The 27,010-nt window shown below is 42.3% G+C and overlaps 1 protein-coding gene across 3 annotated transcripts in view; it reads right to left on the reverse strand.

Moving 5' to 3' along the window:
• Positions 1-8,116, reverse strand: part of LOC100723730 (monocyte to macrophage differentiation factor 2) — a 137,584-nt gene extending 129,468 nt beyond the window's left edge. Inside the window, exons 1-2 of one of the 3 annotated variants that reach the window (XM_063234101.1) lie at positions 8,027-8,116; positions 1,336-1,414 (exon numbers count right to left, since the gene is read on the reverse strand). In XM_063234101.1, coding sequence (XP_063090171.1) covers positions 1,336-1,382 — 47 coding nt within the window. In that variant the 5' untranslated portion in view covers positions 1,383-1,414; positions 8,027-8,116. Of the gene's footprint in view, positions 1-1,335; positions 1,419-2,544; positions 2,618-8,026 lie in introns of those variants that run through there. The other 2 variants (XM_063234103.1, XM_063234102.1) reach the window with 2 other exon arrangements.
• Positions 8,117-27,010: the final 18,894 nt, after the last annotated feature.

Below are 27,010 nucleotides of genomic sequence, written 5' to 3' on the forward strand. Positions count from 1 at the left end.
CTCAAACTTGCAACAATCCTCCAGTCTCAGCCTCTATAGTGATGGGATTACAGGAGTGTGCCACCACGCCAGGGTCTGAACCTGAATTTTTACAATCCAAAGAGCACTTAGATTGCGAAGCAGGAAGCCAGTCCAAGCTTGGTGCCGTATCACTTCAGACTACACTGTCTCTCTAGGCCTTGGCTTTTTCATCTTGGCACTAGTATCACTCAGCTGAATTTGGACAGGGCCGGGAGAAGACCAACAGTGATGATGTTACTCTGTGACTTCACAGTTTATTCTCAAGCTACAGAATAAGACTCGATCTGTGAAAGGAATGCACAGAGAGATCTGTGGAATAAACTAGAGTTCATAAACAGACTTTGATTTGGACTAAGGTGTCACGGTAACTGACCTCCGCCTAGGGTACTCTGTCTTGGTGTTATACCTCGCTTGTGATGGTGGCTGCATGACTGCATAAATTTGTGGAAACACAAAGGACTGCAGACCTAGCAAGGGTGTATTTTGTTGCATATAAATTGTGCTTCAATAAAACTAACAAAAGACACCAAACTGTTCATTCACAAAAAGAACACAAACTGGTGTGGTGGAACATACCTGTAACCCCAGAACTTGGGAGGCCAAGGCAGGAGGATGGCATGTTTGAGTCCAGCTGGGACAATACAGTGACTTAGTGAGACCCTGCCTCAGTTTCACAATCATGGTTTTTATTTCCATAGTTTTATCTTTTTCTTTTCTTTTTTATTTATTTAAAATATATTTTTATTTTAAAGTAGTAAAATACAACAAAACAAGACAGAATAAAGCTAATGAAGATAATGCAGTGAAATTGGCACGGAACTTCAGAGCAGGATGCTGGCATAACAATCATAGGTACCATAGTATAGCTCACTATCTTCACAATAGTTGTCCATTCAATCAGGTGTAGCAAAATCAAACCAAAAACAGAACATTATAAAACCAATCAAAGCAGAACATTGAAGAGAGCAAAACAATTAATCAGGACAAAACAAAATGGTGAAAACAATACTGGCCTTCAAAGACAAGATAGAAGGAAATCCTCCATATTTCCTTTACTGCATATGGTCATCCTCCCAAGAGATGCTCAGACCTCTGGCCCAGGTCAGCACAATCAACTGAACAATACAAGCATTTAGTTGCTTTATGTACCTCCTTTATGTTGCTATCAACTCCAGCTGACCTCAAAACCATCCAGTTGCTAAGAGTGGTGGTGGTGGTGGGGCGCTCGATTCTAAGCCTGTGAGCTGTTAGGCTCACAGGAGCCACTGAGTTATTCTCTCCTGGGAGCGCCCACAGCTCACTCAAGCCACTTACCAGGAAGGAGGGCTTGTTGCCTTCTTGGTTGGTCCTCCAAGTTCCATCCAGCATGGCTGATTCTCAAAACTTGGAGACCCTGCCTCAAAATAAAATACAAGAAGAGATAATGGTGTAACTCAGTGTGAAGGCCCTGGGTTCAATCCCAGTACAAAAAAAAAAAAAAAAAAAAAAGCCAGACATGATGACATATACTTGGAATCCCAGCACTTGGGAGGCTGAGGCAGGAGGATTTCCATAAATTTGAGGCCAGTCTGGGCTACACAGTGAGTTCCAAACCCAGTGTTTCCCTTAGAGCGAGTGCTGGTTGAAGTACAGTGTCAACTTTGCCAGGCATTTTTTTTTTTTTTTTTTTGAGACAGTGTCACGTAGTTGGAGCTGGCCTTGAACTCACTTTGTAGGCCAGGCTTCTCTTGAATTCACAGTGATCCTCGTATTTCAGCCTCCTAGAGTGCTGGGATTATAGGCATGTGCCATCATGCCTAGCCTATGCATCTTTTTCTTAATTGGCTTTATTTTTTATTCTGGGCAACAATTCATTCCATAAAATAGCGTTCCTACTGTGCAAAAGGCCCAGTGCTGGAATTTCCAGGAGCCAACTCTGATCCAACCCCAGCCCTTCCCTCCTGGGTTCTGCCATCCAAGCTCTGCCTCTCTGCTCCTGCTCCCTGTGCTTCATCCCCAGCCTCTAAGAGGGTAGTGAATTGCAAAAGCGCCTGCCAGGGAGCCACCCCTTGATTCTGATGTCCTGTGCCATGGTGCCCTCTGGTGGCCAGAGGCAGAATCATCATATTAGAAGCTGGTACAACGGAGCGGACACTGGGTGGGGCTGGCTACAAGCATTGATTTAAAAAATCTTAAGTGCACAGAATTTGGCCCACAGAACCCACCTAGGGAATCACACACAAAGTTAGCCTGGGGAAACGTATTTCCTCCAGTTCTAGAGAAGAGGAAACAAGAGTATCTTTGCCCTCCTGTTCACCGTAAACAAAGAATGTAATCAGCCCAATCCAAATTGTGCCATCAGTAGCACAAATGGCCCCATCCCCCCATCACATATCTGCTTAAAGAGGGGGAACAGAGTGGGGTGTGGTGGCGGACACATGTAATCCCAGAGCTCACGGAGACTATCTTGGTTACTTTTCTTTCATTGCTGAGACAAAATACCTGACATTCAAATTTAAAGAAGGATAGGTTTATTCAGCTTACAGTTTGTAGAGGTTTCAGTCCATGATCAGCTGGCTCCAAAGCAGGGTGGCTAGCACAGGGGCAACAGTTCAAGATAGCAGAAGACAGCAAGAGCAACAAGAACAAAAAAGGGGGCAGAGCAAGCCTCTTTTTCTCCCTTATACTGTAACCACTTTACCTGCCACTCACACTATCTCTACACCCTCCTCTTGCACAGGATGAGGATGTTTACAAAGTAAGGACCCTGGCTCCCTGCTGGGTTGCTTAGTTAAACTTATAAACTTATCAAATTGACACAATGTACCAACCATTACAGAGGCTGAGGCAGGAGGGTCACTGAGAGTTCAAGGCCAGCCAGTTCAAGGCCACAGTGAGCTCAAAGATAACCTGAACTACATGGTAAGACCCTGTTGGGGAAAAAAATTACTAATTTTTAAAAATAAAAAAGAACTGGGGATGCAGCTCACTGTGAGGCTCTGAATTGAGTCCCCAGTACTGGGGAAAAAAAGAAAAGAAAGCAAGCTTTTGCTTATTCTTTTCATTGGGTGGTTTTTATTCATTTCTGAGAGAGAGATAATAGAGCCAGAGAGAGAGAGAGAGCCAGAGAGAGAGAGAGAGAGAGAGAGAGAGAGAGAGAGAGAGAGAGAGAGACAGAGAGACAGAGAGACAGAGAGACAGAGAGACAGAGATCAGGAAGCCAAGCACCTATTCAGGATGTTAAAGGCGCACGTTTCCAGGTGCTGTAGAGATGCTCCCATGTAACCGGATCCCTCTAGCTCTCTGGATTTGGGGCAAGAAGATTGAAGCCCACAAAGCAGCAAGCAAGTGGCAGGGAATGGCCAGATGCATGGTTAATAGAAAAAAATGAAAGTAAAGGGCTCCCCACTTGCTGGAGAGGGGTGAATACTCTGAATATCTAAGTCCAGTGGTCTTTTATACAGTTTTTTACAAAGTTGGTATTTTTGTTTGTTTGTTAGTTTGTTTTTGGTACCAGAGATTGAACTCACAACCTCACACTTGCAAGGCAGGCACTTATGCTGCTGAGCTAAATCCCCAGCATTTAACACAGTTTTATAGTATGTGGCAGAAAGCTAGGGTACTCTCGGTGGCAAGCAGGCCTTTGATGTCTGGAAGACATGCTGCTTTGTTTGCATTTCATGCCCTCCAAGGTCTCTCCCACTTGGTTAAGGACCTGTTTTTTTTATCCTTGGCATTCTATTAGGCCCTGGTAATCAGTTTCTTTAAGTAAATTATTCAGGCCCTCTGGCATGAGAACTCCCTTAAGCCCTGACTTTGAGTTTACTTTAGGTTAACTATTCAGGTCCTGCACCCTGACTGCCTACCTTCCCCAACTCTCCTTGCTCCACCATTGAGGCTGGAACATTCTGGTGCTCAAGGGAGAGGTTTGGTCAGAAGGAGGGAATGTCAGAGCCAAAAACATGTAGTGACATTAAGCCTCATGATCATAGGAATTGACCGGGAGGAGGTGTGGAGGAGGCAGAACTGCCCCAAAGCGCGCCAAGTAGAAACTTCTTCACTGCCACCAACCCCAGAAATGCTACTTTAAGCATGGCGGGTGTCCCTGTGTTGGAATCCAGTGCGCTGGCTGGCAGGAATGTGTGCCATCGCAGGTGCCCGCGAAAGATCGCCAGCGTGCACATTATTCTCAAAAAAAGCAAGACACAGAGAAGGAACATCTATAATGACAGAGTGAGGGACTCTTACTCAGCAGGTCTCCCCAGCAAGAAAATAATTTACCTGGCAGTGTTTTGTTTTGTGGTACTGAGCACGGAATGGAGGACCTTTGCACATCTGCAGCACCTTTTCCTACCTGCTTGTTTGTTTGTTGAGACAGGGTCTCACTCTATAGCCCAGGCTGGCCTCAAACTTGTGGCAATCCTCCTGCTCAGCTTCCTCAGTGCTAGGATTGCAGGCCTACACCAGCGTGTCCAGCTGTCTTTGGCTTTTGAGCCAGGGCTCGCTGACCCTCTGGCCTCCAGTCCTAGTGTGACCATGATGAACAGGATGGCTGCAGCAAGGCGGGGGCCCTTTCTGGTCTGGCCCCCAACTTCACAGGACTGGGTTGAGTTGGACTGCTCTGGCCTCCTCCTTACCTCCAAACTCTGCTCCAGGCAGCTGAGGGGACCCAAGAACTGGTGTCCCTCACTACGCTCCCTAGGATGTCCCTAAGACTCTGCTAAGAGCAGGCTCCCATTCTGGCTTGCTCTTAGGGTGGGGGAGGTTTACAGAAGAAAACTAGGGCCCCAGCTCACTGGGCCTGACCACCCTCCAAGTCCTCTTTTAGAAAACTAGCAAGAAACATGGGTGGGTGGCCCAGGGCTTTGGTCCTTAAGAACAGGGCTCCAGCTTTATTCAGCATCAACAGTTAGCTTTGAGTTTAAGTGAGATCTGGCACATCTTATCGTGACTTGCAGGATGTCTAGATTGAGAGCCTTCAGGAAAGAAGACTCAGATGAGCCCAGAAGGTCAATGACAGAAAGGTGATCAGGGCTGAAGCATTCGTGGGGGGCAGGGAGGATCAGGAGTCTGATCAATTTGGAGGAGGAATAAACCGATGCAACCCCGAGGCACATTTAAGGAAGCCAGCATTAACAATGACAGCATGGTCAACAGGAAAGATCAGACAGAACCCACTCTCCTGGTCTCTGGCTGAACAAGGAGTGTGGTGTATTAAATATGGTGGTCAATTTAAACAGCAGATGAAATGAATCAGTATGATGCTGAGTGTAGAAGGCCTACCAGAAGGAAGTTACCAGCACAAAAAGGAGACTTGGAGAGGAAGAGTAAGGTTGTAGGTTCTCCTAAGTGCTGTTGTTTGCAGCTGTTGGTTCTCCTGGAGGAGCTTGTCATGCTGGCTTCCCTGATATGAACTAGGCTGTTATTATCATAGGAGCTTGGAACGCTGTCACTGAGAATGGCTGTGGGTTCACTGTGGAGGATCTCTGGTCCTTACTTTAAGCGTTGCTTCCTGGCTTCTGAGAGAAAGATGTGTGCTGTTCGATCCCCAGAAGTTTTTCATGCTGGCTTCCTGATACGAATTCAGCTGTTCTCATTGTTGGAGGATCTCAGGAGCTTAGGACCTTGTTGCTGAGGATGGCTGTAGTACTTTTCGGGGGAACCCTGCTTCTTATTTTGAGTGTCATTTCTTGGCTCCAGAGCAGAACCCTTGGCCTACTAGCACAGATCCTTCGCCCCACTGACACAGACTTTCTAGGTTCCAATGCTACTTTTGGGCCTTCGCAGCACAAATCCGTGAAACAGACTTGCATGAGTCATTATTATGGGCTCTAGGTCTTCAGTTGGACTTCTGCAGGATATTTCCAGGGGATCTAGGGCCTTGGCTGGATATTTTAGGTCTTTAGTGTGTGGACACATATCCTGCACTTCTTGTATTTGACCCCTTGGGTGACTGTTATAAGTAATATTATAAATTATGTGTCTTGTATTGCCTTGTTCTGCTGCAAACCCTTGACTATAACAAGGTGCAAAAAGGGAAATGCTGTGGCCCAAGATAGCAGTGTACAAACCACACATACATCCTACAACAAATGTTAAAGTTCAAAAAGCCCATGCATTGGGCATCATGGAGTAGTTGGTTAAGGCACCTGCCCAGGAAGCAGGATGTCCTGGGTTTAAATCCCAGAAATACTTCCATGGTTTCTTCTACCTGATACAGTGGTATATACCTGTAATTCCCTCACTCAGGAGGCTGAAGCAGAAGGATGACAGGTTTGAGTTCAACCTGAACAACTGGGCAAATTAATAAGTCCCTGATCTCAAAATTAAAAATGGGTTGGGAATCTAGCTCAGTGAAAAGGCAATGGGTTCATAACTAACTAACTAAATAAATCCATCTCAGCAGTTGGGAGGCTGAGGCAGGAGGATCACATGTTTGACACCAAACTGAGCTACATAGCAAGATCCTGTCTCAAAAACAAACAAATTCTACTGTAAGGAGAATCTGACTGGACAAGCCCTAGAGTAAATCAGGGACATGACTATACATTGGGTTGTGGAGAGTCAGGGCAGAAATGACTTCTCTGAATTCATTTCTAAACAAATAAATGAGTAAGCAGACAACAATCACAGTGACCCAGGGGCTGCAGGGTCCAGTCTTCAAGAAAAAAATTCATGAGCTATAGTGTGACCCACACACAGCCCCTTCACTCATAAAATCAACCTAACATTTAAAGATTAACACCACTGAGAGTCTTCCAGAAAAATAGAAGAGGGAACTCTTCCTAACTCATTGTAGGAGGCCAGCATTACCCTGATCCCAAAGCCAGATAGACATCAAAAGGAAAACAAAACTGCAGACCCACATTCCTCATGAATGCAAAGTTTTCAACCAATTTAGCAAACTGAATTCAACAGTGAACCTTTTTCTTTCTTTTTGTACTTGGCATTGAACACAAGGCCTATACACTGACTTACTTCCCTAGCCCTTTTTTTGTTTTGTGTTTGTTTTTAAGAAACAGGCTTTCACTATGTACCCCAGGCTGGCCTCAAACTAATGTCTATCCTCCTGTTTCAGCCTCCTGAGTGCCAGAGTTATAGGTATGCACCACCACATCTGGCACCCAATCTCTTAATTTTGAGATAAGATTTCACTAAGTAGCTAAATTGCCCAGGCTGAGTTTGGATTCAAAACACTACATGCTTAGTTTCCTAGAGTGCTGAGATTATAGAGTGTATCCCACCATGCTTAGCTGACAGTAAATCTTTTAAAAAGTATACATCATGATCAAATAACATTTTATCTCAGAAGATCAATCAGAATAATATACTACAGTAATAAAATAAAAAACAAAGCCACAAGAGCATCTAATAGATGCAGAAATCTTTGGACACAACTAGTATCCCTTCCTGATGGGACACTTGGGATGACAGGAACAGAAAGGAATTTCCGGAGCTTGGCATCTCTATAATGCCAGCACTCTGGAGGCTGAGGCAGGAGGATCACTGCAAGTTTAAGGCCAGCTTGGGCTATATAATGAGACCCTGTCTGAAAAAGGGGCAGGGAGCACTTTAGAAACACAAGGAAGGGATCCTTCAGAGGACTCACAGCTAAGCTCACACTCCATCATGAAAGTCTTAATGCTTTCCCTCTAAGATAGGAATAGGACAAAGGTGGCACTGAGCATAATGGCACAAAATCTATGGAGGCGGAGGTGGGAAGATCACCACAAGTTCAAGGCCACTACCTCAGAAAACTAAAAACAAACAAAAAGCTGTGGTGTTGGTATACGGAAAGGCATGCAGGTAAACGGAAGAGAATTAAGAAATAGGCCCTTACACTTCTGAAAACTCTGGTGTTACAGTTGAGTGGACCCAAAACCGTCAGGTTCTTGTGCACAGGGCAAGAATTGCTGAGGACACACTTCCTTCATGTGTAATAACTACGTTTACTGAAGATAGCAGATAGCAGCAGGAAAGGGCAGAGGGCGAAGGGAAGAAGATTGAGACAGGAAAAGAGACTCACAGGCAAAAGGAGAAAGGGCCTCCACGCCGCTGGCTTCTGGTATTTATAAGGTCGGACACCGCCGGCCCGAGGCGCCGCCCACTGTCGCTCTCTGACGTCATCAGCCTGCGCGACCTCCTAAGCCTAAACCTGGATCCTCCTTAGGGTTCCTGGCATTTGCAGCTGAAGGGAGGGAAGGGAGTGACACAGCTCCTTTGTTTCTAACTGTACTAATTTCAAGACAGTGCAGCAAGGCAAGGAAGAAAGGAAATGGCTTTTTCTTTTTTTTTTGTTTTGGTACCGGGGATCGAACTCACAACCTCGCTCGTGCCAGGCAGACATTTTCAGAACCAGACATGGCTTTTTCAACAAATGGTGCTGGGAAAAGTAGAGAACTTAATACCAAAGGCTGAAGCTCAGCTCTGCCTCATGTCCTACAGCCAGTGAACTTCAGAAGCACACATGCCCCAAACTCGGACCCCAGAGGCCTAAAGAACAACACTGTCATCTGATCGCATAGCTCAGTGTAAGAGCACCTGTCTACCATACAAGAGTCCTAGCACTGGAGTGCCAGTCCCATCCAATGGAAAATGGAAAGCCAGAAGGATCATTTTCTGATTGAAGAAGTCTGCTTGGCTAGGCAGGGTGGCACATACCTACAGTGATAACCACCCAGGAGGTTGAGATAAGAGCATAGAATCTGCGAGTCCATCCAAGGCAATTTAGCAAGGCCCTGTGTCTAATAAAGTCAAAAGTGCTGTGGATTTAACCCAGTGCTACCTCTATCAAGCTCAAAGCATCACGGGAGTGCAGTGATGGAAGAGTCTACTCCACTCATAAGGATGTCAAGCACAATGTCATGGATCCTATTTCAATGGATGGAAGAACAGATGTATAGAAATGAATTGAAGGGCACTACACTAATATTCATGAAACTGACCACAGTAAGTAATCTCTCTTGGGGATTAACATGCTTGTAGTATGAACATTAACATTAGTTTATAAGTAAAGTGCAGTTACCCTAAAAGGACACCTTGTGACACTTACTCTGTTGAATATTCACGTGGGCAAAAAAGTAATCTTTTCATTAATGCACTGCACTCTTTAGTTATCTAAAACATCTTTCTGTTAAAATACATCCACTTCCATTCATCTAGCATGGTCTCTGCAGTCAGGGGGTCAGCAAAGGCATTTGTGCCTAAGAAGGCCTGCCCTCTGTGGGCTTCAAGCTGCTTATAGAGAGCAGATAAGCAATTAGAGATGTCCCTGAAGTAAGGGCAGATGGGGCAAACAGTGGACTGGTGCAGGGCCAGAGGATAGGAGAGTGCTTTTTAGTTTGTATATTTACAATATTTAGATGTCTCAAAGAGCTCTCTGACCTGTGAGATACTCCCTGCTCAGAGGTAAGCAATTCTTCCACACTCCCCAGATCCCACTAGAGGCATGTGTTTCCTGTACAAATCAACTTTTGTTGAGTCTATATTCCCTATACTTTGTTTACCTAACCATCTCACACGAGGTATTTCCCCTGCTCTAAACCATCCAAGGGTGAAATGTTAGCATCCAACACCTCTTAAACAACCAGAGCCCCATAGAATTACTCCAATTTGCCCTTTCTAAACTTCAGACACTGCTTTTGCTTGTTGGGCCTTCAAAAATCCCAGGTAAGACTCTGGCTCAGCCTCTCCCTTCATTGTTGTCTTCTGCTATACAACCCACCCCAGATGCTTCCCCTTGGCTCTGATTGGCATGGCAACCTCCCTATTGAGATCTGGAAGGAAAAATATGTCTTCCTTGCAAGCCTCATTCTTTTGCCTCCTGGGCTTGCAAATGTTTTCTCATCCTACCTTTAACATCTACATTCTTAGAATGCAACAGGTTTTATGGACCAGGACTGTGTAAGAACAAGACAGAGGGAAAGTCAAGGGTCTAAATTTAAAGACTTGATGACAAAAATGCACCCTTGCAAGAACCTCCACAGACAAGATTTAAGGGGTGAGAGCCCTGAGGAATCCCGCTCACATGGGTCAGAACACTTTTACCCTGAGATGGGTGTTGGTCAGTTCTAGTGGCAGGCGTCACCTCTGAGGAAGAAAATGAGGGATGGCCATTAGGAAAGGATATTTATACCAGCTAACACTGGAAAGATGACTATTTCCCAGGCATCTTTCCTCAGTTTTTACACATGTCATTTACTGTTCTCCATAGGACAGGTAGGTAGGATTAAGTATTTCTTTTTTACAGGATAGATATGAAGTACATGGCACATAATCCAACAGTTAGTGTCAATGTGAAGGCTCTTCACAAGGCTACTGGTGGATGGCAGAATTTTCTAGGCAAATGGGTTCGGCCCTAAGTGATGAGGAAGGATCCAGGTGCAGTTCTGGGTGACAGGAGGCCTTGGGTGCTATAGGAAGGGTTTTGGACAGTGTTCGTCTGGCTCACCTCAGAATCTGAGAAATGGATATTCATCAATAAGAGATGGTTGGTTATGTTACCTTAGACAACAACTATGCTTTGGTTCAAGGCAGGACACCACAACCTAAAGATAGCAGAGCAGGTAAGCGAGAATCAGATCCCCCATGTGCCAAGCAGGAGAGTCATCACAGAAACACACGGCATTCCACACCAGTTCTGGAGAGCCTACTGTTAACTATGTCAGTTCCTTCCATGTCACTCCAATCCTGTAAGTTATCTGACATCAGCACCTTCAGGACTGAGACACAGGCTTAATAATAATATCTTTAAAGTCACATCTGGATCATTTGTCAGTATTCCCTGTCAATGTTCACTGCGTACTAAAGTTGGTTTTAGTCTCTCTTTTTTCTTTTTCTTTTTTGAGATACGGTTTTGCTGTGTAGTTCAGGCTGGCTTTGAACTCACTATGAAGCCGAAGCTGGCCTTGAACTCATGGTGATCCTCCTTCTTTACAGGCATGCACCACCACACCTGCCTCTGGTTTACAAGTTTTTATAATATTGGAGAGACCTGGTCCCATTCAGTGGGTAAATTATTAAATTTATTCTGGATATCAGATGTAGAGAATTACGTTATACTAACATAGAAGTTTCCCCAAAATATGTTTTTAAATGGATGACAAACTGAAGAAAGAATAACTATATCTGTGGTAATTCTATATAAAAACCCCTCAAAGTGACTTTTATTATGATGTGTTCCTATTTTAATGAATGGAACATATATGAAAATTAATTGGACAGCACCAGACTGGTATTCAAGAAGCTGACCATAGAGAATACAGAATAAAAGAGGGAGTAGTAATGATTAGCATGGGTTATTGTAAAGTAGAATTTTATCTTTATCCACACAGGGTTTGGGGGATATACTCAGAAAAAAAATATATATGTATGTGTGTGTGTGTGTGTGTGTGTGTGTGTGTTCTTCATACAATAAAATTGAATTTTAAGACTTACCTAAAAAAGACACTGTGTATTAATCACCTACTGTTACATTTGGCTAGGACAATTACAGAAATAACTCCATCATTAGGCTGTGAAGATCGGAGGATTATGAGGATACTATTGGAAATAAGCCCCAGACCTAATTTGTTGATTCAGATAATAAAAGACACTTACCCATGGAGAAATCTTGACAAGGCATTTTATTTTTGTAGAAGGGCACATGCATGAGGTAGCAGGCCCACAGGCCAAAGGAGAGCTGCCCTTTTAACCTAAGGCAGGAGAAGCATCTGAACCTTTAAACTCACTGGATGAATTCAAAGGCTCATGATCTATCCCAGTTGACTAATTTGAGTATTGTGAGCTGTGGTGTTAGTGTGTTGCTGAGTAAGTTGGAGAGGAGGCATGGGGTGTGGAATAAAAAGTCTTTAGTTCTTATCCGCGGGAGATGACGTGTGATTTGAAATAGAGGTGATGTGTGATTTGAAATGGATAATTCTTGGTTCCTTGGCTTAAAAATGGCTGCACTTTGGGAAAAGGTCCACAGCCACCATTTCTTGGTGCTCAGGATATTAAAGGCATGAGGGTAGTGAGTAGATGGCCAGATCATTTAAATCTAAAATGGAGTTGTTTTGGCCTCGTGCTTTGACAGATAAAACAAAGCCTGTTTCCAACAATATGAACATAAAAGTAAAACCTTCTCAGAAGATGCTGAAGAAGAACTTTGAAGTAATAGGCATGATAGTATTTCATAGTTTAGGGCCAGGGAACTTTACAAAAGAAAACATGTGGAAACCACCTCGTGGGGCCCAGGGACTCTAGCCAGTGGGGCCCGGCTAGACCCAGGCCCCTCCCATGACCCTTACATTCCTGCCAGACCACTTTGTAGGACCCGGGAACTTCAGCAAGTGGCATGAGTGGGGCTGGGCCAGAATCGGGCCCTTCTGTGTCCACATAGTCCTGGCCAACCGCCTCAGGACCTAGGAACTCCAGCTCACAACACATCCCCACAAAATCCTGCCACTGCCATCAGGGTCCTTAGCACCTCCTGAACCTAGTATTGCTGTTGATCTTCGGCTCCCACACCTTCCCCCAGAACTTTGGACTGCAGTGTACTAACCGTGCAATATTGAGGGGAAACTCAGTAATCCCTCATCCAAACAGAAGAACTCAGCAGGCTTCCATCAGTGAGGTGAGTTTGCCCCTAAAATAGGAATACAGTTTGCCTCCTTCGGTGGGTAAACAGGAGCAATAGCAAACCCCCCTCCAGAAGTAGGCCATTGGCAAGTGTTGCAGGTGGGTTCTCCACACAGAGAACATCAAGTAGATTGAGGAGGATGCCAATAAGGCTTCCCCCCACCTGGAGAAAATTAAAGGGGTCTGTGGGACACCCAGAGACACAGTAGGGTACCAGCCAAGACAGACACTATAAACAGGGAGATCTGGTGACTCTGAACAACCTGAAGACATAATAATATCAGGAACTAGGGGTTGATTTCCATCAGTACTCCTAGGCTTGTCAGCCTAAGTAGAATATAGGTCTCACCCAACATGCCCTGCAGGGGGAATCAAGGTGACTGGCCCACCTCTTCATTGTGGGACCCAGCAACTGGACAAACACCAACCTTATGGTAGGATCCCAAGATACACACTACCAACAATTGACACCAGTGGGATTGAAGGATCAAATATTACCCCGAAAGGGGAAAATGGCCAAACAAAAAGCAAAATGTAATCTCAATATCTAGTCTATCAGGAGCAAGTACAGGAGACATTGAAATACAGGACTTCAAAGGTAACACACGGGAAATTTCTGAAAAGATAGTGAAATAAAAAAACAACTCCATGAGGCTATAGAGGAAATCAAATTAGAAGTAATCTCTCATGTAAAGACAGAAATAACAATCTTAGTAAAGGAGTTGTCAGCACAGCTAGAGAAGAAATAGATTTTAAAAAGTACAGGAGCATGGAAAACTGATTGAAACCTTCAATGAACAAAATAGAAAACAAGCAGAATTCATGAAACAAACTCAAAGAGACATCCAAGAAACAAAATTCTATTCAAAGCTGGAAAAACCATTTAAATGAAGCTGAGGTTAGAATTTTGGACCTTGAAGACAGGATTGCAATAAGTGATCATCAAAAGATAAAACTTTAAAAAATAACAAAGCAGCATGAAATGATAATCCAGAAGCTTCAAGAGAAACAATATAAGACTAATAGGCATCAGTAAACATACAGAAGTCAATGCAAGTTACATAAACTATTCACAGAAGTAATAGCAGAAAATTTCCCAAACATGAGGAAAAGAATCTGATATGCAGATAAGTGAGGCATATAGAACACCAAACAATCACAACTGACATAAATCTATACCCAGACATGTAATAATTAAGATCCCAGACATGCAGCATAAAAACAGAATACTAAAAGCTGTTAGAGAAAAGACACAACTCAACTATCAAGGAAAGCCCATTAGAATCATGGCAGACTTTTCAGCACAAACTCTCAAGTCAAGATGAGCTTGGAATGAAGCATTTCAAGGCCTGAAAGAAAACAATTTTCAACCCAGATTGATGTACCCAGAAAAACTTTCATCAAATTTAATAGAGAAACAAGATACTTCTATGACAAAGAACAACTGAAGAAATTCATGTCCACCAAACCAACCCTAGAAAGAGTATTGAAAGATATACTAGACAGAGACAAAAATGATCATAATTTCCAGAACAACAACAGAAAGAAACCACCAGGTTGGACAAGCAATTAAACAAGGGGGAAAAGCAGAAAGCAAGCAACTAGAGCATAACATGGCAAAGTTGAGCCAGTACTTATCAGTTATATTCATAAATGTAAAAGGCCTCAATTTACCTATCAAAAGAAATAGGTTGACAGAATGGATCCCACAATATGCTGTATATAAGAAACACATCTGATTCCAAAGGAAACTCATAGATTAAAAGTCAAAGGGTGGAAACAGTATTCCATGCAACAGGAACCCAGAAAAGAGCAGGGGTAACTATTCTATTTGCAGACAATGTGAACTTCAAACATAAAATGATTAAAAGAGATAAAGAAGGTTACCCTATACTTGTTAGTGAAAAAATTTAAGAGGAAGAACTAACAATTATAAATATATATGCACCAAATACAGGAGCACCCAACTGTATAAGACAAATACTAATGGACATGAAAAACCAAATACACAAGAACACAATTATAACAGGGGACCTTAATACTCCATTGTCATAAAGAGATAGGTTGACTCAACAAAAAGTCAGCAAAGAAATAATAGAACTGAATCATACTGTGAGCAATTGGACTTAGTAGATATTTACAGTGTTCCACCCAACCACATCAAGATACACATTCTTCTCAGCTGTGCATGGGACATTCTCCAAAATAGACCATATATTATCCCATAAAGCATTCTTAAGTAAATACAAAGGTATTGAAATTATCCTATGCATAATATATGACCATAGTGCACTGAAATTGGAAATTAATGGCAAGAGAAATTGCAAGACCTGCATAAATAAATGGAACCTAAATAACAACCTTCTGAACAGCCAGTGGGCTACAGATGAAATTAAAGAAGAAATAAAGAATATCTACAATTCAATGAAAATGCAGAAACAACATACTGTAATCTGTGGGATGCAAGGAGAGCAGTCTTAAGAGGGAAATATATAGCAATAAATTGTCATATCAAGAAAACAGAATGAGCACAAATAAACAACCTAATGCTTCATCTCAAGCTTCTAGAAGAAGAACAAGTTAAACCCAAAGCTCGTAAAAGAGAGGAAATTGTAAAGATTAGAGCAGAAATCCATGCAATTGAAATTAAAAGAAATAATACAAAGAATTAATGAATCAAAAAGCTGTTTTTTAAAGAGAATAAACAAAATTGACAAATCTCTAACTAACCTTATCAAGAAAAAGAAAGGAAAAAACCCCCAAATTCATGCAATAAGGACTGAAAAAAAGGAAATTACTACAGATCATGAATACCTACTTTGAAAATCTCTACTCACACTGAGTGGATAACACAGAGGAAATGGACAGATTTTTAGAAACATATGAACTACCAAAGCTCAACCAAGAAGAAAAAGCATTTTTGAATAACCCAATATTAGCTATTGAAATTGAAAATGTAATTAAAAACTTACCAACAGGACTTCCGGGAGAACATGGCGGACAGATAACAGCAACTACAGGAGGCTCTCTGAAAAACTAGGCTCAGAAGCCAGGTATGGTGTGGACTAAAGAGACATAAGCAGGTGGAGTTATGCTCTGCTGACTCAGGAACGAACTCGGCTGAGAGAAACCAACTTGGAATGCAGTCCTGGTGCTAAAACAGGAACAGAAAAGTCTCGCTGCTGAGGCTGGACCCTGCGCCATTGGAAGCCGCGATTTGGGTTTCCCGCCACGCGGTGGCTGGCTGCCTCTACATCGGCTCGGCAAGGAGAGAGATGCGCGGAAACTCTGAGAACGGGAGTCTGCGAACGGAGTCGAAAACAGGATGGGCAGGGAGGCATGTTCTGACTTGTGGTGAGGTGAGTGAGAGAAACTGACACTCCACCACAGTTTGACTCCAGCGGACTTTCTGGGCCGGAGCAGTCCTGCGGGAGCAGGGCGTGGTGGCGACTCCAGCCACACATTCCGCTCTCGGGCGGGATTGGTGAAAAGTGCCTGGCCTGCGTGATGCTGCCGGCGGACCCCGTAGGCTGGCCCAACCCAGATCCCAGAGCTTGACGGAGGCCGGGAGGGGCGGGCCCCCGCGTAGGCTGCCTGGTGCGCAGCAGTGAGTGGGAACACCTAACCGGTGCAATTCGATCAGACTGTGGCTGACAGGGAGAGAAGCTGGGCCTCTCATATAAGCTTGCATATATAAGGAACAGAGAATATGGGAAGAGGCAGCAACAAGAAAGGCTCCTCAGCCCCCAATTCTGAGAAACAGGCAATAGCGGACACCGCACCAATACACATAAAGCACCATATAGAGAGCCTCATAGACCAATTCAGGAATGAAGTTATCAACGACCTGAAGCTAGAAGTAGGCAAAATAGTTAGAGAAATGCTAAGCCCCACCCAAGAAAAAACAGATGGTGGAATGGAAGAACAGAAAAAGAGGGGAGAATTGTTTGATGGAGAAAACAGGGAAAGCATAGAATACGTGAAGCAGGTTCAAAGGGACTACCAAGAAACTAAGAAGTCTATCGAAGACTGGCATAACAGCTTGAAAGAAACTAAGGACAGACTATCTGAACTGGAGGGCAGATTTGTAATATGGGAGAATGAAATGAAAAACTTCTTAAAAATAACAAATAAACAAACAGCAATAATACAAAGACAAGAAGATGATAAGAGGATCCATAACTTAAGGATTAAGAACATAAAAGAAGAAGTAGGGACACAAACAAATGAACTACAAAAGCTACTCACAGAAATAATCCAGGAGAATTTCCCTAATTTAGCAAAAGGTAAAGATACTCAGATGTATGAGGCATACAGGACCCCAGCTACCTACAACCCTAACAGAGAAACACCCAGACATATAATAATAAAAATTCCAGAAATTCAATACAAGAACAGAATATTAAAAGCTGTCAGAGACAAGAAACAGACCACTTACAAGGGAGCACCCATCAGAATTACAGCAGATTTCTCTGCACAAACCATCAAATCACGAAGAGCGTGGGGGGAAATAATTCAAGCTTTGAAAGATAATAATCTCCAGCCAAGATTGAGATATCCTGCATAACTGTCCCTGGAAATTGATGGAAAAACAAGGTGCTTCCAGGATAAAGAGGAACTGGGGGAATTTGCAACCACCAATTCAACTCTACAGAGAGTATTGCAGGACATTCTAAAAAAAGAAAAATACAAAGAATCCAGAAATAGTGGAGGCCACAACTAATGGAGCAGAGAACAAAGTGAAGAAGACAAACTGACAGCTACTGACAGAATAAGAACTCAACAGAAATGAGGCAGAGAAGATTGGATGATAGGAACAGCTATTTTGGAGAAAATGACATCTTAATAGGTAATACTGATTTAGTATCATCTTGTTTTGAAGTCTCATCTAGCTTTTGTCCTTCTGTCTCCAATGGTCTAAATAGGTTGTATCTTACTGGATTTTATTATGTACGATAGTATAAGCAAAAACCTTTTAAAGACAAGGAGATTATACAGAAACCATTATTCATTTTCTGTTAGTCGATTCTAAATACTCTGTAATGCTGTCATTCTCTTAAATGGTTTTACATTGTTTTGATATACTTAATGCTACAGTATACGAAGTTGTACTCAAGGATTTCAAGGAAAGAGACAATATGGTAACTACTTTTAGGTCAGGATTATCTGGTGGTGAAACACTATTCTGCTTAAATGGTTATGTTTTGATCTGTGCTGTTTCGTTGTTATGCCCTCTTTTATCTCAATCTCCACTCCATTATTTACTTTTTTAATACTTTTTAAAATTTTTATCCTTTTAATTAAAGGAAAAAATAGCAGGATATATTATAGTAACCCACTTTGACTTTCCATTACCTCAATTTAAAGCCCTGTATTACTCTCACCATCTGGTTTTTAACTGATGTTCCCCTATTCTGTTTTGCTGGATAGTATCAGGTTCGAAAATTTAGGCATCAGCTGTGAAGATAATGAGATTCATTATAACGCCCATTCTCGTTGACTTTTATCTACTTTTGAAGACCTACAATGTCTCCAATGGTTTGGTTTTGTCGGTTTTGTTCTTTACTGTTTTGTTCAATTGTATTATAACTAATGGTATAGGCAATTCTATTAGAGATAGCGGGAGGCATTATGGTAACCATTGTTGATCACCTTGTATTATGTTTTCACATTATCTATTATGTCCACCCTTTTGACTTGACCGATTCTGTTCTGTTATGTCACATTTGGTTTTACTCTCTTCCAAAAAAGTAATAAGAACCGTGAGAGCAATGAAACCCAAAATGTGAATTAGTCATTGTACAAAAGAGAGGAAAAGAAAGTGCTCTAAACTATATAACTGCATGTATATTTAAATGTATAAGATAGAATATGATATCACAGAGTTTTATTGGATCATTGAAAAAAAAAAACTTACCAACAAAGAAAAGCCCAGGTCCTGATGGATTCATGGATGAATTCTACAAGAAATTTAAAGAAGATTTGATGCCAATACTCCTTAAACTCTTCAATGAAATTGAAGATGAAGAAATCCTCCCCAAATCATTCCTGGAGGCAAGTATTACTCTGAAACCAAAACCAGAGGAAGACCCAACCAAAAAGGATAACTATAGGCCAATCTCACTTATGAACATTGATTCAAAGATTCTCAATAAAATACTGGCAAATAGAATGCAGCAAATCATCAAGAAGATTATACATCACAACCAAGTGGGATTTATCCCAAGAATGCAGGGATGATTTAACATATACAAATCAATAAATGCAATACACCACATGAACAGAACCAAAAACAAAAACCACATGGTTATCTCAATAGATGCAGAAAAAGGTTTCAATAAAGTCCAACAACTGTTCATCATAAAAACCCTTTAGAAACTTGGAATACATGGTATCTACCTCAATCTCATAAAGGTCATCTATGACAAATCAATAGCCAACATTATACTAAATGGACAAAAACTGAAAAATTTCACTCTAAAATCAGGAACAGGATAAGGAAGGATGTCCACTATCACCACTCTTATTCAATATAGTTCTGGAAATACTAGCCAGGGCAATCAGACAAGAGAGAAATAAAAGGAATAAAGATAGGACAGGAAGAAGTTAAACTATCATTATTTGCAGATGACATGATACTCTATATAGAAGACACAAAAAACTCCATTAAAAGACTACTAGAGGTGATAAATTCAGCAGTGTAGCTGGATACAAAGTCAGTGCTCAAAAATCAATGATTTTCCTGTAAACAAACAAACAAAAAAACTCACTGAGAGGGACATTATGGAAATATCATCTTTCACAATAGCATCTAAAAAAATAAAATACTTAGGAATCAACCTAAGAATGTAAAAGACCTATATGCTGAAAATCATGCTATGCTTAAAAAGGAGATTGAAGAGGATATTAGAAAATGGAAGGATATTCCTTGCTCTTGGCTAGGAAGAACCAACATTGTGAAAATGGCCATACTCCCAAAACTGTTACACAGATTTAATGCAATTCCAATCAAACTACCATTAACATACCTCACAGATCTAGAGAAAACACTCCTAAAATTCATTTGGAAACAAAAGAAACCTAGGATAGCAAAGGCAATTCTGGGCAACAAAGGCAAGACAGGAGGCATCTCAGTTCTTGGCTTGAAACTATACTACAAAGCCACAGTGATAAAATCAGCATTGGTACTGGCAAAGAAATAGACCTGAGGATCAGTGGAACAGATTAGAAAATGCGAATACAACTACAAAGACACTCAGCCACCTGATATTTAATAAAGGGGCTAAACATGTTCACTGGAAGAAGGATAACCTCTTTAATAAATGGTGTTGGAAAAATTGGCTCTCCACATGCCAAAGACTGAAACTAGACCCATGCCTATCACCATGCAGAAAACTAAAGTCTAAATGGATCAAAGATCTAAATATTAAAACAGGAACACTAAATCTCCTGGAAGACAAGGTAGATAGAAGTCTTGGAGACGCAAACTGCACGGGAAACACTTTAAAGAATCAATAACTAGGATCTCATATTATTGAAAGGTTTTTGCACTTCAAAAGAAATCACTAACAGAGTGAAAAGAAAACCCACAGAATGGGGAAGAATTGTAGCCAGCCACCCCTCAGACAAAGGACTGATACCAGAACATAGAAAGAACTGAAAAACATCAAGCCCCCCCCCAATTCAAAGACCCTCTCCAAAAATAGGCATCTGAAATGAAGATATACAAATGGCAAATAAATACATGAAGAAATGTTCACCATCACTGGCCATTCAAGAAATGCAAATTAAAACAGCAGTGAGAGTTCATCTCACTCCAAAAAGAATAGCTGCCATCAAGAAATCAACTGATAACAAATGTTGATGAGGCTGCACGGCAAAAGGAACACTTCTCCACTGTTGGTGGGAGTGTAGACTGCTGCAGCCACTATGGAAATCAGTATGGAGATTTCTCAGAAGACTAGGATTGGAAGTTCCATTCAATCCAGCTATTCCTCTTCTGGGTATTTTAACAGAAAAATTGAAAAGGTCATGTTACAGTGATATTTGTACATCCATGTTCATAGCAGCACAATTTGTAATAGCTAAATCTTAGAAACAAACAAAATGCCCATCAACCGCAGAGTCTATGAAAAAGATGTGGTATTTTTATACAATGGAATATTACTCAGCTATAAGAAAGGATGATCTTGGGGCCTTCAAAGGTAAGTGGAGGCAACTTGAAACTATTCTCATAAATGAAATAAATAAGAATCATATTTAAAAATATCACATGTGTCTCTAGTGTAAAAAGTAATAATAAATGTAGGAGTAATAAAACCCAAAATGTGTAATTGCTATTGTCAAAAAGAGAGGAAAAGAAAGTGCTATAAAGGATATAACTGCATGTATGTTTAAGTGTGTAAGATAGATGACCATATTATTAAGTTTTTGTTGGATCATTGAACAGAACTGTTTGCAGTTTCACTGTTTGAATGTCCACTCTGTATGCTTTAATTTTGTAACTTGAACAATTATTTCTAAAATGACAATATGTAATTTATCAACTAGTGATTTCTGTTTATTTTTTTGAAATTTTGTATTATCTCTACCCTTTTTTCTGTTTTGCTATTTTTCTCTTTAAGTAAAATTTTAAAAAAATAAAGAAAACACGTAGCACCTGGGCATGGTCCAGGGCTACCTTACATTGTTCATGGTGACAGGAAACTGAGAGGTGCTAAGTCCTAGTCCAGACTTTTCCAAATATGGATCTGGACATTTTCAGTTGCAGTATTTGCTTTTTTTTCTTTTTAGTTGAATATTTTCTAATGTTGTATATAAAATGTTGGTTACTATATCTACGGCTTAGATTTGCATTTTATTTTAAATTTTAAAAATAGTTTTGAGACAGGATCTCACCATAGAGGCTAGGATGCCTCTGAACTCACTGTGAGCACAGGCTAGATTTGAACTCCTGATCTTCCTACCCCAGCCTCCCAAGAATGCTTTTCGTTTTTGGCAAAATCTGTCAGTGTTTTAACAAAATTTGGTACCTGAGAGTGATCTGGCTGTAATGGAATGGCAATAGGTATTTGATTAAGAGCCAGGGAAGGGGAGGAGGCATCCTTTGTTTTTTTTTTTTTTTTTTTTTTTTTTTTTTGCTATACATTTCTTCTAGGTGTTTAAGACCAAGTCAAGAAGAGACCTGTGTTAATAAAAGTTGTCCTCTTGTCTGTCAAGGTCAGGTAAGCCTCTTTAGGCCTTTTGCTTGGAACCGTATATGAAGTCTCTCAGCTCTGTCAGTGTCAGCTGCCAGGATGTCTCACAGTCTTGCTTGCCTGGTGACTCTTCCCCCTTAGGCACACTGCACATCTCTGTGGGTGTCTGTCTTCTGGGATCTATCCCTGCTCAGGAGACTGGAGAACTTGCCAGAGTTGCAGGATCCTGTAAAAAGTTCTCTCATTTCCCAGGTCTCTGTTGACCTTGGAGGGCCAGGGCCAAAATGCTGACTGTTCTCTTAGCCCAGTTATCTCCCTGATTTTGGCCTCTAAACTTTAGTTGTTGAACACCCAGAAGAGAAGATGGGTTAGAATGTTGTGACAAAACTGAATCTGGGCAAGTAGTGACACCCAAGGAAGTCAGGAGGCAGTGAGCAACTTTATTTTACACCAGTTGTCTTGGCTGGAGTAACTTCCAACAAAAGCCAGGCAGTGAGTGTTTGTGAGCCAGCATTTTTATATGAGGCATAAGCAGAGGTTACAAAGGCAGGACAGCCTGATGGTTCTGATTAGCTATCAGGGTGAGATCGTAGTTACAAGGCTAGAGTAATGACCATCAGTTACGAGACTAGATTAATGACCACAACGCTTGGTACCATCAAGTATTGTGAATGTTCAGTTATGCTCTTCTGGTTACAGGGGTCAAGCAAGCAATTACAGAGCCATGAAACTGTTACAGAGCTAGGTAGCTTTAAAGAGAACAAAGTTTTAAAAAGAACAGTTTTTTCTAGTACAGTTTATATCAGTCTTAGTTAGCAGATGTAAAGCACAAGTGTGAATTATATTTTGATAGCTGTGGTCCCCTGTTAAAAGCAAACAGTTGTTGTAAGCTTTGTAATTTAACCTCTTAGAGAGAAGGGTGTTTTTAATCAAGGAGTTTAAAATTAACTTTGGTGAGTTGGAGAAAAACTGGGATATTAAGACTCTAGAGAGCAAGATGCTGCCTGACCTGGGGGAGGTCTGGCGGAAAGGGAGGAGCAGGAGGACAAGGCAGTAAGTAGTCTGGACTGGGAGTGTGGCACAGTGGGAGGTGGGAGAGCACATGACTGAAGGTTAGAGGAGAGGCAGGCAGGGTGGCCTGAGCATTGCAATGAGCGGGCCTTTGGCAGGTGGCCCTGGGTGGGCTCAGACTGGGTGTGGATCAGTCTGCTATTGAAGCCAGGTAGCTGCAGTGTGGTGGCAGCAGGGAGGGGAGGGGTGGCCCAGCATGGGCCAACAATCTGTGCCATGACTTAGAACATGGCAGCAGAAACAGCCAAGGGCATGGCCTGCTGCACTCAGGGCTCCTGCGGGCTGGGTTGGGATCAGGGGACCTGTCATGCAGGCTCATGTTTTTCATACCCTGACTGGGCTTAGGAGCAGGCGCAGGCAGCGGGCTGTGTGTGCCGGCCCCGCGGTCCCACTGTGTGTATGAGCGCCAAGTGGGTCTTGACCTCTGTGGTGGTGACCTATAAGGGACACATAAAAGCCTGAGATGAATGCAGATGAGAGTTTATTAAAAAAGATCCATTTTACACAATTATATCAAAGTCCATCAGATGACACTTTAACATTATTTTTCCTTAGTGCTAAAACAAGATTAAAAACCACAGCAGTCACAATCAAACAGCTGAAGTGAGTATAAATGGAACATATGTGAAACAGGAATATAGGACCTTGTCCACAGGAGTGAGACATCCCTCTAAAGAAATATCATAAGGTGATTTATAAAAGGCACAGACAGTGGCAGACAAGAATGACAATTATGATGACCTAATATAATTTATCAATCAAGAAATAAAAGCAAATTCTTATCTCCTGTTATTTGTTATTTGTAAAATAGAAAAATCAAAAGTGTCATGCTCTGGTCACCGAGAGCTGTTGTCTAGAGAAAAGTTTGGCCACACAGTGTTACAGAAAAAAAATCAGCGATTTGGGCTTCAGACTGGGAGAAAGACAGAGAGGTCTGAGACTGTGCAGGAGGCACGCTAGCGGGCCTGGGTAGGGGTGGGGTGAAAGGTGGAAGGTGGGAGGGGAAGGTGGCACCTGGCTGCAGGCAGACAGAGGGCAAAAAGGCCATCTGTAGGGAGATGTGGGGTTTTAATTAGGGCTTGAAAGAAGGCATGAGGTGGGAAGATCTTAGTAAGCATGAGTGGTCAGAGTTCTCTGGATGTTTCATGCCTTAGTGGGCAGAGATCTTGAGGCGTCCAGTGTAAATGTCTGGATGTCTTCAGATATGTGGGTACTTGGAAGAGTCCCTGCTCCGTCTTGTCTCTTTTACAATATCCTGTGTTTGCTGAGGGTACGGCTGGTAAGCTGAGAACAGTGCCTCTGCTGGCAGACAGGTTGGGTACTGGGAGAGCCATGTCCAAACCTGGCCTTGTATTTTCCTATATATATGAAAAGTCCCATTCTATCTTCATAACGTATACATGTAAAATTGCATGTGCAATCTTTGATATTAATAGAGTAACTCATTACTTTCCAAAGTGGATGTGCCAAGTTATATGACAGATTGCCTTTCTTTCTTTCTTTCTTTCTCTCTCTCTCTCTCTCTCTCTCTCTCTCTCTCTTTCTTTCTTTCTTTCTTTTTCTGACCCAATCTAGTGAGGTAGAAGTGATTTTTTTATACTTACTGGGTAAATATGTGCCAAGGACTCAGGGGGTTCTGTAGGAGTCATAGTGGGGATGGGGTTGAGGAGGGGGCCCAGCACTACCCTGCTTCCTGCAGCATTTCTTGCTCCCTGAGGTGTGGCCACTCTGACCTTTCTTAGCTTTAGTGTGTCTCAGTGTGTGTCTCAAATGTTGGAGGCTCACCCACATTTGAGGGTGAAGGACCAAGTGCATTTGGGAGCTCTGAGTTCAGCAGGAAGATGTGCTGGCTGTTTCCCTGCTAGGTGAGGTGTGCCTGTGTGCTGGTTGTGGCCCCCTTGGTCAGTACCTGTGGACCTGCAGCTGTTTGGATGGAGCAGAGCACAGCTTTTGACTTTGGGTAGCAGTTTGGGAGGAGAGAGGATGGTGGCCTGCCCTGTAGTCTTGGAGCCCCGAGGGGAAGATTGGGGAAGGTGTCAGTATTTGTCTTACCCATGAGTTTTGGTAGAGTACCAACATCATCAACTGTGTTTGGTGTGTGCTAGCCTCTGTTTCATACTCTAGACATAAACCAAAGGTCTCGCTGAGGAGTGGGAAGGAGAAGGGGTCAGGAGCTCGTCATACAGTCTTCCAGCAGGTCTGCCATCCATCTTCAGCCTTATCAGACATTGCCAGATGAGTCTTCAAAGCAGTTGCTACTGAACTGATTTCTTTTTTCTTTTAGTGCCTTAAGACCTCTCCTTAGAAGAGAGAGAACTTTTAGACATTCGTCGAAGAAAGAAGGAATTTACTGATGACACTGAGGTGCAGACAAAAGGAAACAAAACTCTTAGTTTTTACTTTTGGGTGAAATAGTGAAGAGCTTCAGGGAAATGTGAAAATGGGGGTATAGTGTGTGTATGTAAGAACTATGCAAAGAAACAAAGCAAGGAGTCATCTGAGCTAGCAATGCGGACTCTCCATGCCAGGCCACACAGGCTCAGGCAGAAGTCATGATGGTGAACCTGGAGCCTAGACCTGTGGGGCCAGAGTCACAGTGGCAGCAGCAGCAGCAGCCTGCAGCACCTTGTCTGCCACAGTCATATAGTAAAGGTGGTTGTGGTGACACTTGCATAATCCTGGCCCTCTGGGAGGCTGATGTGGAGGATCTCAAGCTCAAGTACAACCTAGGCAATTTAGTGACTTAGTAAGCTCTGTCTAGAATTTTAAAAAATTACACAGGGCTAAGGATGTAGCTCAGTATGGGTGTCCCGGGTTCAGTCCTCACTACTACCAGAAAAAAATTTTGTTTTGGTACAACCTTGTTTGTGTACAATATTTGAGTACTTGGAATACTGCTTATTCCATTTTTGGCACTCAGATGTCCTTTGAATGAATAGATAGTTATAGATCTGGTTCCAGCTAGGTACCAAGTCTGCTAGGTGGCAGGAGCAGAATGACAAAGATGAATAAAACCCAGATGAGTAAAGATTATCCTTCCCACATTTGCACACTTTACCCAAAGGGCAGGGTGGTGGGGTGTTCCACAGGAGACAAATGAATACAGCCACAGTTTCAGCGCTGGGGTGCCTGTGACTTTTACAAAAACTGTTCAGTAGGCCTTGGCTTCCTTGGGCAAGGCTCTTCTTTGAGAAGCTTCTTAGTCAGGGGCTGGGGATTTAGCTCAGCGGCATAAGCGCCTGCCTTGCAAGCAGGCAGTCGTGAGTTCGATCCCTGGTACTGATAAAAATGAAAAAGACAAAAAAAAAAAAAAAAAAAAAAAGAGAAGCTTCTTAGTCATTGTCACTGCCAAAATAAATATGACCTCACAGACCACTCACTGTAGATCCAGACCTTGTCCCAGACAATAACTCCTTTCTAGGAACTCACTTTTAAAGTCTGAATTTCTTGGCATACAAAAAGAGGGTTCTGAATAAAAATTTCTTTGTCTTTAAAAGATAACTCATAGACATTTGTAGTCTATGGTTACCCTTCATTCTTGGGAAAATCCTACAACCTAGAGTAAGTTCTTTGGCTGACATATAAGAACATATTTTATGTGGACAATAGTAATCATATACCGCTGATAAATATGGAATCTTAATTTGGCTCTGACTGCATTATTCTGTTGGAGAGAACACTAAGGCCCAGAGGGCCTAGGAGTCTCTTAGCCAGTAGGGGACACCAGGGAAAGGGTGAGCCTGTCCGCTGTGTTTCTGGCATCTCTGAGTACCATGGACCAGATTTCATTTCACTCCCCAGTCCCTGTCCTTGGTGCTTCATGTCTTACAAAGTGACAGAAACCACCCAGAGATCACTGCCTGGCTAACTTGATGCCACCTAAATCTGAGCTTCAGTTTCCCCTGGTTTCCCAAGAACAGGCAGTGCAGAGGGGAAGGCAGGCGGCCTGTGCCAGGTAGCGGGGAATGGGCGCAGTTGTTATTTTATGTTTTTTTTTTTCTGATACTTAACGTGTCCCTTCCTGACTTTACACAAAAATACTCTAGACTCTGCGTAGGGCGCCCCTGATCTTTAGTATCTGATGAGAAGCGGACACTGTGTTGTTTCTCCTAAGCAGTGCTGGG

This window comes from Cavia porcellus, unplaced genomic scaffold (genome assembly GCF_034190915.1).
Source record: "Cavia porcellus strain 051 isolate PalLab524CR breed Dunkin Hartley unplaced genomic scaffold, mCavPor4.1 scaffold_23, whole genome shotgun sequence".
In the NCBI taxonomy this organism is placed as follows: Eukaryota; Metazoa; Chordata; class Mammalia; order Rodentia; family Caviidae; genus Cavia; species Cavia porcellus.